Here is a 15,680-nt window from a genome sequence, read left to right on the forward strand (position 1 = left end):
CGCGCCGCGGCGCGCAGCGGAAGGGTGCCGGAGGCTGGGCCCGGCCCCGCCGGGGGTTAACTGGAAACCCTCGGCCCTGGCGGCGCACACAAAGGCAGGGGAGGCGGCCCGGGGCCGGGTGACACCCACACCCCCCACGGCCACATCAGGCGGGGCCGCGCCCCCCCCCGTTCCCCACGGCGCCCTGTGCCGCAGGCCCGGGGACAGCTCGGCCACCGCCGGCCTCCTCAGCCGACCAGCGGCGAGGGCCGGGGGGGTGAAGGGGGCTCCCCGCCGGGCGGCGGCCGGAGCGGGCCGGGCCGGGCCGGGCCGGGCGAGGCGGCTGGCGGAGCGTCAGAGGCCGGGGCCGAGGGGGCGGGACGCCGCCTCCCCTCCCCTCGCCCCGGCCGGGCCCGGCCCTGCGGCAGCGCCGCCGCCCCCCCCCGCGCCCCCCGCTCGGCTCCGCAGTCGGGCGGGGGCAGAGGCGCGCGCCCGCGGGCGGGGCCGCCGGTTCCGGGCGTGTCCCGCCGCCCCGCGCGCCGCCGGCGCCCGCGGCGGTTGGCGAGGCCTCCGCCCCGTGGCGCGCCGGGGGAGGCGCGGGCTCGTGCTCGCGCCTTCGCCGTTGCCATGGCGCCGCTTGACGTCACGGGCGGTGCGCTGCCCGTGCGTTGCGGCGCGGTGATTGGCGGAGACGCCGTGTGTGGCGCTGGGAGAGAGGCTGCAGCGCAGCGAGCCGCGAGACAGCCACAGTCCGCGCCGGCCGCCCGCCCCGAGACAGCCGCCGCCGCGCTCCCGCCGCGCACAGGTAACGGGGCCCGCCGCGCCGCCCCGCCGCCCTGCCCCCGCCGGCTCCGGGGGGCCGAGCGCGGCGGCCGGCGGGCAGCGCCGAGCCCTCCCTACCCGCCCGCCCGCCCCCCCCCCCCCGCCGCGCCGGCGGCGGCAGGGCGGCTCCGCGGGGAGGGAGCGGGGCGGCGGGGGCAGCCCGCACCGCGGGGGCCGCTGCGGAGGGCGGCGGGGGCCGCGCAGGTGAGGCCGCGGCTGCCCCTCCCCGCCGGCGAGGAGCGGGGGGGGGAGGGGAAGCGGGGGCGGCGGGGCGGGGGCGGCAGCGGCAGGTGAGGGCCCCGCCCGTGGGGCGGCGGGCGGGGGCGACCCCGCGCCCGTGGGCGTCGTGGGGCGGGGGGGGGGGGCGCCGCCTCCGCCGGGCGGGGGCGGGGGGCCGGGGCGCGGGCGGCCGGCGCTGGGTGTGGTCTCCCGCCGGGAGCGCTGCCCGGGCGCGGAAGAGCCGCAGCGGCCGCCCCTCGGTCGGGTTCGCTTCGCTTCCCTCCCCTCCGCCCAGCCCCCCCGCCTCCGCCCATCCTCCCCCCGCCCCGCCCCGCCCGAGGGGTCCGGGGGACAGCGGCGGCTCCCCCGGGACAAGGGGGGGGGCTCCGCCGCCTCCCCCCCGCCCCCCGGGGCTGGGCCCGCGGGCTTCCCCTCGTCCGGCCGCTGCCGGGGCGGGGACGCGGCATCCTCCCCCGCCGCCGCCGCCCCCGGCGCTGGGCGGAGGTGAGCGGGATTAAGGCGCGCTGAAGTGGGCTGGGCTCCGGCGCCGATCCGCCATGACAAAGGCGGCCGGCGAGGCGCTGGGTGTCCCCGCGGCGGGCGGATGCGGCGGCCGCAGGGCGGGGAGGGGCGGCCCGGAGCGCGCCTGCCGGCCCCGGGGGGCCGCGCCGCCCGCCCCTCCCCCGGGCCGCTCCATTTTCTGCTGTCACCTCCCGTGCGGGGAATCGCGGGCAGCGCCCAGCCCCGGCCGCGCCTGCGGGGCGGGCGGCCGCCGGGAGGGACGCTGCCGCCCCGCCGCGGGCCGCCCGGGGGCCCCGCAGGCTGGCGCCGGGGCCGGCGTTTTAGCCACGCTCGCCCCGATCGCGCCGGCTGGTACATAACCCTAGCCAAAACCTTGCCTTAAAATGGCTCCTGAACCGGCTGCTGACGGCGCGGTCAAGTTTTCGAGGCTCGGAGCAGCCGCCGCGTTCGTGCCCCGGTGCTGGGGGTAGGAGCTGCTAAAACTTTCCCTTTCAGGTGGCTGCAACGTTAAACCGTGCTTAATTTGTTCCTATATGGAAGATAGCGCTGCTATTGTTCGTGGTAACTTCATGTAAAATGACAAAAAGGCTAACGGTTAAACGATGCTGGCTTGTTGCATATGGAGTGTACAGAAATACATAAAGCATACGTGACCAAAAGTGGTTCTTGCTTTAAGAAGCTGGTCGAACTTTAAACAATGGCGTATCCCAAAGCACATTGCCAGGGCCTCAAAATGATCCAGTCAAGATACAAAAAAGGATGGAGGCTGAGGGAGGAGTATTCTTCCCTGATGTACCAAAAAAAAATCTGTTCAGCAGAGCTTGATTTTTTTTTTTTTTTTTTTTTTTAAAAAAGTGCTGATAAAATGCAGGTTATGAAGCATCTCAGCCAGGTTGTGCTACCTCAAATACTGATGTTGAAGTGATGTTTTTTAAGTAGTGAAATTTCCTTTTGTCTCTAAAAGCATAGCCTCTCGGGCTGAGAAGCAGTACCTTGCTCAGAATGTCTACTGTATCCCAATTTGGGAAAAAAAGTTAACATCATTGAAGGGCGTACACCTTGAAATTTAGATATTTGGACGATTATGGCTTTGTAACATCCAGTGTGGGATTTGACTCGCAGATCCCTATGCCAAGTCTTTCTGCATGTAAGATTCTGTTAAGGCACCAAGAGTTGCCTGGTACAGTTTGTCTAGCCTTTATTTGGTCTGTTCCTGTGAAGAACTTACTGTTGGATGTTTCCTGTGTCAATTTTGTTATATTGATAATTGGATGCAGTTGATGCTGCAGCTTGAACATCTTCTTAGGAGAGAGCGATGGCAAAGAACTAGGATTGTTCATGTGCATAAGATAGGAATGATTTGCTTTCAGTTCACCTTTGGATGCTTTGTTTGCATTTATTAATAACATTTTTTAAAGGTAACAATTTTTCAGGAGGAAGCAGTGACTTTGTCTTCGATCCACCTATCTGTGTGTTAGAGCATTGAGTGTTTGTACGCCTTGTGTTCTGCATTTCAGTTGTACCTCTTACAGTTCCAAACTACTTAGAGAATGGTTGCTCTGCATATGAAGTTAAAACACCTTTGTCCTTGATCAATGTCTGAATAATGCCTCACTATTTTTTCCTCTTTAGAAATATCAGCATGGATAAAAATGAGCTGGTGCAGAAGGCCAAACTGGCTGAGCAGGCTGAAAGATATGATGACATGGCAAGTTGCATGAAGTCTGTGACTGAGCAAGGAGCTGAGTTGTCCAACGAAGAGAGGAATCTTCTCTCTGTTGCCTATAAAAATGTTGTAGGAGCCCGCAGGTCATCTTGGAGAGTCGTCTCAAGTATTGAACAAAAGACGGAAGGCGCTGAGAAAAAACAGCAGATGGCTCGAGAATACAGAGAGAAAATTGAGACTGAGCTAAGAGACATCTGCAATGATGTGCTGGTGAGAAATAATGAAACTGTTGATCCATTTTTACTTAGAGTTGCAGGGTAAATGGTACTGGGCCCTCTGGGACTACTTCTAGTCTGTTGGTAAAGCTATGGTCTCCTATTTCTGAAGGACAAGGTTTGAAAAAAGTCTGACTTTTCTTTCCTTCTAATGCATTGATTATACAAATCATAGCTAAGAATTTGGAGACATGTTGAAACTTTATTGTATATAAAGTAACAGGTATGAAAAGTCAACGTATTTCTTTGAGAATGAACTAGATCTAGGTTTAGTTTGGGGTTTTCTCCTCCGCCCTCCCCCCTCAGTGCAGTATTTGTATCCTAGATCGTTTTGATTTCTGCAACTTTAATATGCTGCTCTAGTTGTAAGAGGTAGTTCTTACTCTACGGAAATTGTGCCCCTCCCTGGGTAAGATGATGTAATGTTAGTTATGACTCAGCCATGCAGAAAATTGTCTGCAGGAAGAGGCAGTAGAAATGCTGTGATACCCTCTTGAACTTAGAATTTTTAGTAGCAAACTAAAAGGCTGTTCAAGTTAGAAGTTTTCTGTGGCTTGTAGTTATGTCAAAATGTGCATGTACCCGGCAAACAACCCTATATTTTCGTTACGAGACTGGTTTATGAAATCCAAACCTCTTCCAAATGCTTATTCCAGATTGTCAGGTTTTTTTTTTAACTGCATACGCCTGTGGTGCCTCGGCGAGCACATGATTAACGGATGCCCAGTCCCGCGACCACTTGTGAGGTAGATGTTACTGTTAGCAATAGAATTGTCCACTGGACTGTGGATCCTGCTGGGGTGTCATCCCATATGTGACGAGGGATCATGTACGTGGAGGTGACAGAATGACATGTGATGTGAGGGGAGTGTTAAATAGCTAAGTAAGTGCTTGAAGATCTGATGTCAAACGAAAATTAAGATCAATGAGTAGCATAAATTTTGCTTGCTGTATAAGATAACTAAATGACATGGGCGGCGATCGCTTCTAGAAGACTGGTTCTCCAAGGGTGTGCAAAAGTCGGCATGGATAACTCTGAGTCTTGGCTTCCAGTTTAGGCTGGCTTCCATGGTTATTGTAACACACCCAGTCTTGTATGTTTTGTTATATTGTGTAAGGATAACTCTTAAACTTCCACTATGAAAATGGAAATGCTGAAGTTAAACATAGGAAAGAACTGATTTATTAGTGGTGTTAACTGGTGGCTCATCTATTTAAGCCAGAGAAATAAGGATCCAAATCTGGCACTCTGATTTCTTGTTGGCTTTTTTTTTTTTTAATTAATTATTTATTTTATTAATGTGAAAGTCCTCGGTTTAGAGTGATCTGAAATTCTTTCGTGAACTACATTTGGGTGTAAGAAATCATTTTAATTAAGTCATTGGGCTTAGAAACCCCCTTTTAGAAGAACTTAGTGTTTGCAATTAAATTTTTTTCTAGATAATGGAAACCAGATTGAGGTGAAACTAGCTGTTATTGTGCATGCTAAATAGAAAAGCTAAAACAAAACCCCAGCTTTCGAGTTTGCTGCAGCAGCTAAAGTATCTGGGGGGGTGCACACGGGTGGGGAATCCTGTTAAGTCTTCTGAATCTCAAAATAGACTTGAATTTCCCTTTGTGTTTAATGAGAGATACATACATTATTCAAATAAAGTATTGTTCTTTGACATGTTACTACTTCTATGCAGCTAATGTCTTACTAATTTTTAGTGTTGCCAGTCCAATTTTTCTTAACAGATTAAGGAAGAATTACTGTCCAGAAGAAACAATGCCTTAGGCAGTGATTAGCAATAATAAAACTACTTTTTTAGACTTAGGTTTAAAAAGAAAAACTTTTTAAAGCCTGTACCTTGAATAAAAAAAAAAAAAAGCTTCCAAATGGCATGCACTGCATCTGACATTGCTAATTGCATTGAAGAATTAGCTTTATATTTAAAAACATATTTTTGTTTCTTTGTTGGAATATCCTGTTCACATACATTCTTAACTTACCTAGAAAGGCAGCTGACCGTATTGCTTTGACATCCATTTTGCTTTAACAGAGAAAAAAGAATTGTGGTAACATATTTAATTGTTTTTTATGACCAGAAGTCTGCACAATGCTACATGCAAATGTAGAACTTGGATTTTTTTTTTTTTTTTTCAGAAGATCCTCTGTAATTTTTGTACAGCATAACCTAGTCTGTAACTGTTCACAGAAGTGAAAAACAAGGCTTACCAAATCTTGATTGGTGTGAAGTATGCCATTAATAGGACCTGAAGTGTTAACAAACTTTCCAAGCTTTCAGTCACAAGCCTTATCAATTACAGTACAAAAGCAGCTCGGAAACTTTTGTGTCTTTTATTAAGACTGTGAATCTGTTCGAGCTGTTGTTGTGTCTTCAGTTGCCTGCTAGGCTCTTAAGTAATATTTAATACCCTGGGGTGTTACTTCACAGCGAGCGTGGAAGTGACTGGTGTCCTAACTTCAGTGTTGAAGGGAGGAAAGCAATTAAGAGAATGTGTTTGTGACTAGCAGAATGTAGCCCAAGCTGGCTCCTCTGCAGCTTCTTGCTCTCTCCCCTCATTTGTTGGAATCAAATTACTAGTGGATTGGAAGAAACAGCTCCTCTAATCCAGTAGACGCAGAGTATACTAAACTGTGCCTGTGTTCTGTTCCCCCAACTTCCACTAACTTACGGAGTGAATAAGAGCAATTAATGCTGGACCTTTTTCTTGCTTCATAACTATTAGACTCAGTGATAAAAATTTTAGCAGTTATGTGGGTCAGGTCCAACCGTTTATTTTTCTTCTTTACGCTGACCTTGCAGCAGGAAAACCTAGCATCTCTACGTCCTCGCCACTTCCTAAATCTTCCCTCGCTTGAAGCTGCTGTGGAGTACCTCTGCAGCTCCACGAACAGCTGAACTCGTCCTCTTGTTTGCTGCAGCTTCAGAGTGCTGCTGTGCAAAGAAGAGACACCTAAAATCTCTTGGTCCAGCACCAATTCTGTCAGATACACACTGGAGTATTTTCAGGTGTAGTATAACCGACTCTAATTTGGAGTTGGTCTGGTAGTGCTGATAAACTGCAAATAACTGTGACACGTTGTGCATAGTACAAGGTCCTTGCACTGTAACGATAGGGACTGAATTTCCAGATTCTTTAAGAATAATATAGTGTGTTTGGGGAAGGAAGTACATTGCCATACTCAAGCATCTTAAATGTACTTGAGTATTATAGAAAATTTCCAGCCTCAGAAATTCCGTATTGATACAGGAAATTAAGCTTTTCGTTAAGTACTTTTCCTCATGTTAGCTAAGTGTGTGCTTCACATTCTGTTTCACTTTCTGTAGTAGGAGAGTCTGTCTAAAGTACCAGTATAATGATCTTTTATTTGTCATTTCCATAATAAAAATTGTTATTAATCTAACAGGTGTGGATTTTCTTCAAAATGCTTTTTGCAGTTAATGGGAAACAGAGCTGTAGCTGAAGTAGTTCAAATTAAATCTGTAGTTAGATGAATTTTTCAGCTGATGTGGACCCTGAAGTACAGAGAAGAATGTACGGAGAGATCTTTGAATAGCTAACATCTGATACTGCTTGCATGTTAGAAGTTCTCAGGAGCTCTAAACCACTAGCAGCTTTCAGGCAGTCTCTGACATGAGCTAGATGTAAACTCATCATTTAAAACACGACTGGCTGTCTTCGCTTCAGTATGAACATAACTAGCCAGTTACGCTCCCTGCCCTCGGCTGGCACATACAGCAGTGGTCCCCTGTGTGTCCTCCAGAGCGTACCGCATGTGACGGTTCCCACCTTCTTCCCCATGCCCAGTCTCCTGGGTGATGCCTCTTCCTCCCCCAGCTTCCCCCACAGTCGTGCCTTCAGTAAATCTCCTCGCCCGCAGTGCCCAAGCGCTCTTTTCACTGTTTCTTTTCCGTTTTGGTGGTTCCCCTTAAGTCTAGAGAGCTTCCTGAAACCTGGGCTCCCCTTCAGCCTTCTAGAGTTACTGTTGCACATAGGTGCTACACAGCTCTTTTTTCACTACTCCCTCCCTGCCAGAAAAGCTGGAGGGTAATGGTGTTACTGGTCTTTTCCAACCTTAATGATTCTATGATTCTATTCAGGACCCTCTCAGTAAGATGAATTGTTTGTTTTCTTTGCCAGGTTGTTATTTCTTCCTAACTTTATGCTCAAACAGGTAAAATGGTACTCCTTGTGTGCTTATACTATTTAGATTTCTTTGCACTTGTTATGGATGCTTCACTTCTTAGAAGTAGTAATTGTGAGAAGAGAAGGTGCGGTTAAATCTCAACTAAGTGACTTTAGGTTTGCAGTTCTTTCACATGTATGCTGTTTGGGGAGGGGGGGAGTAGGAGAAGGTTTAGTAACCTGTCATGGGGCTGCAGTTCACTGGGGGGAAGGGAGTGTAATTCCATTCAGAGTGCATCTAAATGGCTTTTTAAAGAACATACCACAGAATTAATGCCTATTGCCATCATACTCAAATTACTGTGGGACTATTTTCTAGTTGCCTGCAAACATCTAATAGGTTACTATGTTAACATCTATAAAACCTGTCTCTGCACTAGTTCTTAATGACAGGATTAGGAAATTTAGTCCTCTCTCCTATAGGAAGCCATATGCTTTTTGACATGCACATGTGAGGTTTTTAAAAATCAACCATTGTATGCTCAGTGTGTCCTCCTGACGGTCAAAGAGCACAGCTAACCTATAGAGTGGTGCTAACAAGCAGATGAATAGATTGGTTATGAGCTCGAGTGACCGATTATACCATACAACCTTCTATGCTATGAAAATATCTCATACTAATAAAAAATTCAATGTTCTGACTGAAAATTGCTACCTTTAGTTCTGTGACTCCTTCAGGCTTGCTTTATTTTTTATTTTTGACTGCACTTTGTTTCTGTCTTTGAGATCTGTGTCTTTTATGTTTTTGGAAAAGATGGGGAGGCATTTGTAGAAGCTTTTATTTGTAGAACGTCGATCACAGAAACGGAGTGGTTGATTTGTTCAAATCTAGGAGTGAATAATTTAGGTCGGAAGGGAGGTCATTTAGTTCAACTCTGCTCAGAACAGATCCAGTTAAATCACATTGCTCAAGGCCTTGTCAGTCAAATTTTGCATATCTTCAAGGATGGAGATTCCTCAACCTCTCTGTCCAGCATGTCATAATTTTTGCTCATACTTACGGTTAAAAAAAAAAAAAAAAAAATCCTTTTATGTAATGAGAATGCCTTATATTCCAATTTGTCTGCTGCTTGTCATCATTTTATATTCCAATTTGTCTGCTGCTTGTCATCATTTTACTGCAGACCTCCAGGAAGAGTCTGGCTCCATCTTCTCTAGGCAGCTGTACACAGCAGTCAGATCTGCTGGTCTTCTCCAGGCTGAAGAAACCCAGCTCTCTCAGCCTTGCCTTGTACATCCTGTGCTCCAGCCCCATAGTCATGCTGGTGGCCTCCCCTGGACTCGCTTCAGCATATCCATGTCTCTCTTGTACTGTGGAGCCCAAGCTTGGATATAGAACTCCAGGTGTCATCTCAAGTTGTTAAAATTTGTATTAAAAGGTGGCAATTGGTCATGTGCTAGTGGTGTACGTGAAAATATGCGAGTACCTCTGGTTCACAAATACTTCTCTGAATGAACTTGTATATATCGCGGAGCAAAATGTAGCCAGGGTTTACTAACCTCCCAGGATGGTTATAATATAAGCTTTTGATTAACTCTCCAAGTCTAGCTTTTTCAGTTAGGGTTTGGCTGATATAATTGCTCGCATATATTGAAGGCAGGAGGCTGAGGCAATTTGCATCAACCTCATGATTTCACTTTGTTAATCCTTTAATCACTTCCCTGGTTGTAGCTACACCCCTTCAGGGTTTTGGTTTGGTGTGGGGTTTTTTTTTGGTTTTTTTTTTGGCTGTTGCATTTTTAGTTTGGTTTTTTCTTTTTTTTTTTTTTTTCTGGCAGTGAAAGCACTGCCTAAACTAGAGCAATTTCTTTTTTTTAAGAAAATTAAACTGTTGAAAAACTGTTGAATCTTGGAGAATTAAAACATCATTCATGGATCAGTTCAAATATGAGATGACGTGTGTTGATTTTTATTTATTTTACATGGTTTGTGTGATTCTTTGTAAATGCATGAAACTTCAGCTCATGTTTGAAAGGATTTTAGATTCCAGCATATATAAGTGATTTACTGGTGGTTGGGCTGTATGAGCAAAGGCGAGCTAGTTCTTATTAATCTTAGCAAGAAGCGCATCCATAATGTTGATACGTGTGTTTAATGCACCCATTTATCATAAAATCAGCTAAGGTGCTCTGCATAAATGCAAAAAAAATATTTAAACTTCCAGTTACCTCTGATACTTATATTAGCTATGCACACACGTGTGTATGCACATATATACATGTATCTATATCCTCTTGCATTTATTGGAAATAGAACAAATCTGTACTATAACCAATAGTCTACTGTATTAATTTCACTTGGCATTAATTTTTAATAATTGGCTTCGATTTAAAAAAAAAAAACTACATTGATGCTTTTGAACAGTATAAGCACTAAGTAACAACTTGCTTTATTTGACAGCACCCTTCAGTATTCGAGTACTTTATGCACTTACTGCTGATGCGCAGTTCTAAGCAGCAAAAGAACATTGATCAGTTTAGTTACCTATGACAGATACTCTCCTCCTTCTCCCGTGCTGTTGAAGCAAGAACTTCATTGCGTGTACTTGTAATTTTGTGAAGCTGCTAAGTGTGTTTGTTTCACTGGTTGGTTACTTAGAAGGCTAAGAGTAGAAACTCTGTATTATTAAGATACCAGCTTTTACAGTGCCTGTGAAAGCCATAAGTGGTAGAAATATAAAATTCAGAATATGAGCAGAGGTAGTGCATTATCTCTCTACATCTGTATAAACAGATGCCACACTGTCTCTGGTTTTATCTGGAAACTTGTGTCTTGTTTTCATGCGCTTGACAGAAGAATGTGTTTCTGAAACAGGTTCTCAAATGCTTTACTTCTCCTTTGCTGTAGGCAGACACAGCGGCTCCTGGCTATGAACCTGAAGTGGATTGTCCATTCAGGCAGTAGCTGACTACCATTTTGAAATAGTTTGAGAAAGCGTATGCTATTAAAGTTGATTGAAGAGCATTAAGATTGTGATTGTTTCTTAAACTTGTTTTTTTACTGAATGTCAGCTCTTGGCATAGTTGCTTATTTTTCTTGAAATCTGACAGAAGATTGGCAATGCCTCTTCTAATGAGTAGGAATAATAAGTCATGCTGCTGCTGAGATGAACAGTAAATTCTTAATTTTTTTGATCAGATTTATTGCAGCTCAAATGAGGTAGGAAGCAGTTGTGGGTTGTGGATTTTGGTTTGTTGTTTTTTTTTTTTTTTCTGGATGTTGTTACCCTTTGTGATTATGCAGGTAACAAAATATTTAACAATGGGAATCTGATCTCTAACTGATCAGATTCTCCTAGTGCAGAGTAGGCTTACATTGCTAAAATGTCATTTTTGCTAATGAAATGCTTTTGTTAACATTGTATGCTATACTGAACTCCTAATATATCATAGTCTACTTCAGGAGGTTTCAGATCTGCTCAGAGTGCAAACTGCTTAAAGATAAATGGTCCCTACTTCTGTTTCTTATCAAGGATAAAAAGTGTTCCATCATGGTTCATGGGGGTTTTTAGTAGTATTTCTTCAGAGACCAAAACTGTAGAGTCTTAAGACAGCTACAACGTGTTCTGGTTCAGAGTACAGCCACAATAGCTATCGCTTAGACCTACCTGTCTAGCAGAAATTCTCATCCAACTCAATTGGTTTCAATTTCATGTTCTCTCAAGTTTCTCAGAAGATGTTCTGTTTCTTCAAAAAATAACGATTGATGCATTTGGCACCATTCTGTTTTGTTGCAAGTCCCCAGTATTCAAGAAATCAGTTAATGAGATGATTGCAAAACCAAAAAAAAAGGTAAAAATTGCATATTGGCTTTGATCCTTTGTGGAAACTGTTTTGTGTATTAATGTCTATAGCAATGCCCCAACACATTAAATACTTTAATCCTAATTATTTTTCTTTTAAATGCCTTATTGGCTGCTGCCTTTCATATGAGTTTTCTCAGAGTTGGTTACTAAACTGGAGAGGTATTTTTACCTATGCATCAGAATTTGGTTCCTTCGCTGTCATGTGTCGTTAAGCATACTTTGGTAAAAACCTGTCCTGATTAGCATGAAGGACTTTAAAAGTCGTTTGAGGGGTGACCTCATTGCAGTCTACAGCTTCCTCAAGGGGGGCAGCGGAGCGGGAGGTGCTGATCTCCTCCCTCTGGTGACCACAAGGAAATGGCATGAAGCTGCATCGAGGAAGGTCAGACTGGTCATTAGGAAAAGGCTCTTCACTGAGAGGGTGGTAGGTCCCTGGAACAGGCTCCCCAGGGAAGTGGTCACGGCACCAAGGCTCTCAGAGTTCAAGGAGCGTCTGGATGATGCTCTTAGTCATACGGTTTAGTTTTAGGTAGTCCCAGGAGGAGCAGGGAGTTGGACTCTATGATCCTTATGGGTCCCTTCCAATTCAAGATATTCTATGAATAATCTCAAAGCTTGTGTCCTGATATTAAGCACATTTGCTTCCCTTGCCATAAATACTAATTGGAAGGCAAAGTGGTAGAAGGAACAAGGTAGTGAAGGGCACAGTAGCCTAAGTTGGGGAGGGCAGATCTGCGAGGGGAGCTGCGTATATGGCTGCAGAAGTGTGGAATGAGTGATGCTGCTCTCCATTGCCTCGCTTCCCATCCTTGTCTTTTTATGCAGACTGGTGGTGTGTCTGTCCGTATGTGCCATACCTTCCCTCTAAGCACCCTGTAGGCGTTTTAGTGCACACACCTACTTCTTATTGACTTAGTTCTATCCCCCAGCATACGGGTCAGCATGAAGATGATTTTTCTGGGTGTCCTACTTCTTTCTCCCATGTTTTCCTCCACGTGCCCCTATGTGGTACTGCTTTTGTTCTTTTTTCTAAAGAAACACATTTAGACTGTTCTAGCAGTGTTTTTTTAAATAAGCTAAAATTTCTCGCCATTCTTTCTGTTATACGGGATTTCCCTTTTCTGCATTAGTCCTTTAGTTCAGTTATGCTCTCATTACTCAGGCCTCGTTTCCTCCATTTTTTCCCTTTCTAGATCTTCACCAGATTGACTACAGCAAAGCTGCTAACCAAGTGTACCTTTTTCCTTCTCTTGTCAGTCCCAGGTGTCCCTATGCATGTCACCTCTCCCACTGTTGCATGAACGCCGCAATCGAATTCCTCCCTGCCCCCTGAAGGTCCTTTGTCCCAAAGTCTGAATTTCTCCCCTGCTCAGGCTCGTCATCCTCGCCTTGTCTCTTCCAGCTAGGCTTCTCTTCTCACCTTTTTCAATCCTCTGCTACTGTCTGTGTGGGCAGCCAGCTTGATGGGAAGAGAGAATAACTGGTTCTGAGAACAGGCAGCAGGCTCGTTTCCTTCTTCAGCAGATGTTTTGCCATCTCCAGTGCCACAGCAGCCGCTAGCATTTGACAGATTTTCTTGTATCCCTGTTCTAGTGAGCAAATGAGTACGTAGAAATCTGTAGCTAACTTTACACAAGAGGCTTTGCTTTTGGCCAGAGTAGAAGGCTGACAGCAGAACAGTCCTTTTGGTTTTCCCCCAAGAGGGCTGGAGGTCACCCATGAGGCAGCAGTTGCAGAGCCCTGATCCCGAGCTCTGGGTAGAACTGTAATCAGAAGCAGCATAATGAGCCTGGGTTTGGGAAGGGATTGTCTAAAAATATTCCCCTTAAAAATACAAATATTTGTCATTTTCCTCCCAACAATTCAGACAGATGTGTGTAAATAAAATTTCTACTGGCCACAAATGGCTTGGTTAAACCCTTTGTAGTGTGTGTGCCAATGTGTGCAGTGCAGCTAATTGCACGTGTTGCTTTATAGCCCGAGTAACTTCCCTCACTGTGGTGCTGAGGCAGAAAACACATGCATGGAAAATCACACGCTAGCTTTTTATGGAAATGGTAGGTGTCTTGAACTCGTCCGATGTAGGTGGCCTACTTTAATAACTTTGTCATCAAAAGAGAAGTCTGTAAAAGAACAGCTTAACAAAGGTGTGCTGCAGTTACTGTGCTGGTTGGCTAGTGGGTTCAACTTGATAAAACCAAATACATGTAGCTCTTCCTGCAAAGTGCGTACCTGAAAACACTGATCTGAATCAATATTTTTGAATGCCTACCTAAGTACACCCGATACTTTATACATGTAATTCTTTAAAATACTCCTGCTCAGCTGTGCGGGAAGTCAGAAAACAGCAAGTCAACGTTGTAACGGTAGTCTGGATAGTTTTGTGTCTCCTGCCACAAAGGAAGGGTTGTTGCCCTCGGAGCACTGGGACACAAGAGGAGCTTGGTACCCTCTGGGTTGCAGTTGGTAAGTGTATCTTGATGCATCTGGAAAGCTGATCTTAAGATTCAATAGACTGTAATTTTATTGCTTGTTCTAACACCGTGCTTCAGCTGGATGTCTCTTTTCTTAATATCCATCACATCTTTCTTATTTTTCTTTCCCTCCCCTGCTGCTCACCTTCTTCCTTTGTAGAGAATAAAGTAAATAGCTACCTGGATGGTGTGAAAGTGCAGCAGGGGCTTTTGATTCCTGTTTGGAAATGGTACCGAAACTTCAAATAATCTGAAGTTATCTGGTAGTCTTCTAAAAGAAATGCAGACTTGAGTACCAGTGCTTTTATAAGCTAAACTTTTTTTTTTTTTTTGTGAAGCTGGGAAGTAGATTTAAGACAAAAGTAAGTAACACTTTCTCATGTGCAGGAAGTCAAGTCTCTCCAGCTTCTTCTCCATAGTGTATTGTGGGTATTAAGGTTATGCTGATGTAAGGGGAGTTTGGACAATGTGTGGAATGTGGATGAGAAGCCTGTTGAAGGGTACTACATTCAGAGAAACCACATCTGGCTCAAGAAGTCCTTAGGCCTTGGTGGAAGATAACAGAAGCATGTCATTTTCTTGCCTTCCTTATGTATTTTTCTGATGGCATCCTCTTTTGGGCAGTGTTGCAGGTAGGTTAGTAGACAGAAGAGTCCTGTCAGCCAGTACAATCCCTCCTGTGTTCTTGTTATGTCTTGGAGAAAGATACTGGCATGCTGCTTACATCATGAAAATATTAGGCCATTGTCAGTTAGTGTGAAATAGGTTTCAGGCTGAGCTTAAAAAAAATATGATGGTTCTTTCATGTCTTCTATGAATTTAAAAAAGAAAGAGTTCTTCCATGTCATCTTCATCCTTATGCCATATGCCACAGATGGATGACAAATGAATTAAAGTTCAGCTAATACTCTATGTACTTTATCATCAAAACTAGAAATTATGTCATTAACTATTTCAGGTGTCTTTCAATACTGCATGAAAACAAAAGGCCTGCCTGGTTAGCTCTGAGCAAAACTAATACTGTTTTAAATTACCTTATGTTTATCAGTGTATTCTTTTGGATTTTTGCCATTCTGCAGCTTGGTTCTTTTGTGAGTAACATCTTTTTGTTTCTCCAATGTTCTAGAGATTTTTACTCAACGGTGTATCTTAATAATTAATTTTTTGTATTTAAAAACAAAAGTTTCTTGCTCTCAGTACTTTAACTATATACTACCTGCTCATTTACAACTATATTTTTCTAGAATCTGGTGATTTTATTCTTGTTCTGTTTGTCAGGAGGGAAATATCTTCAATAGAAAATTGAGCTGTTGATGCAATCCTCAAGTGCATTAATAATTATATAAAGTTCCCAGGCAATACCATGTACTGAGACCGAGCCTTTCCTAAAGGGAGATACACACAGAACTATAAGCAACAAGGCAAAACTGAGGCATTGATTTTAATGCTCTTATGATGAATTTGGGAATAGTCTTCTGGCCCACACAAGTCATTTGCCAAAGATGTAAGCAAATGCTTTAAAAGAAGGGTAGTTTTAGACTTTTGAGTGTCAGGAAAGGACTATTAAAGTCTTTATGGGTTGGCTTCCTGTCTTCAACTGTAGTTCTCACCACAACTTGACAAACTGAAGCATGTCTACTTCCAGTTAGAAGGAGGCAGACTTTTTGTAGAGGGTTGAGTGTTGGTTTTGGGTTTTTTTGTTACACGGAATTACTACTTGTTA

General features: G+C 45.2%; 1 protein-coding gene across 2 annotated transcripts in view; it reads left to right on the forward strand.

Moving 5' to 3' along the window:
* The first annotated feature begins 645 nt into the window (after window positions 1-645).
* YWHAZ (tyrosine 3-monooxygenase/tryptophan 5-monooxygenase activation protein zeta) overlaps window positions 646-15,680 on the forward strand; it is a 40,705-nt gene continuing 25,670 nt past the window's right edge. Inside the window, exons 1-2 of one of the 2 annotated variants that reach the window (XM_082313787.1) lie at window positions 646-784; window positions 3,175-3,478. In XM_082313787.1, coding sequence (XP_082169913.1) covers window positions 3,185-3,478 — 294 coding nt within the window. In that variant the 5' untranslated portion in view covers window positions 646-784; window positions 3,175-3,184. The remainder of the gene's footprint in view (window positions 785-3,174; window positions 3,479-15,680) is intronic. The other variant, XR_014228353.1, reaches the window with a different exon arrangement.

Source organism: Platalea leucorodia (assembly GCF_965183815.1).
Source record: "Platalea leucorodia genome assembly, chromosome: 1".
NCBI lineage: Eukaryota > Metazoa > Chordata > Aves > Pelecaniformes > Threskiornithidae > Platalea > Platalea leucorodia.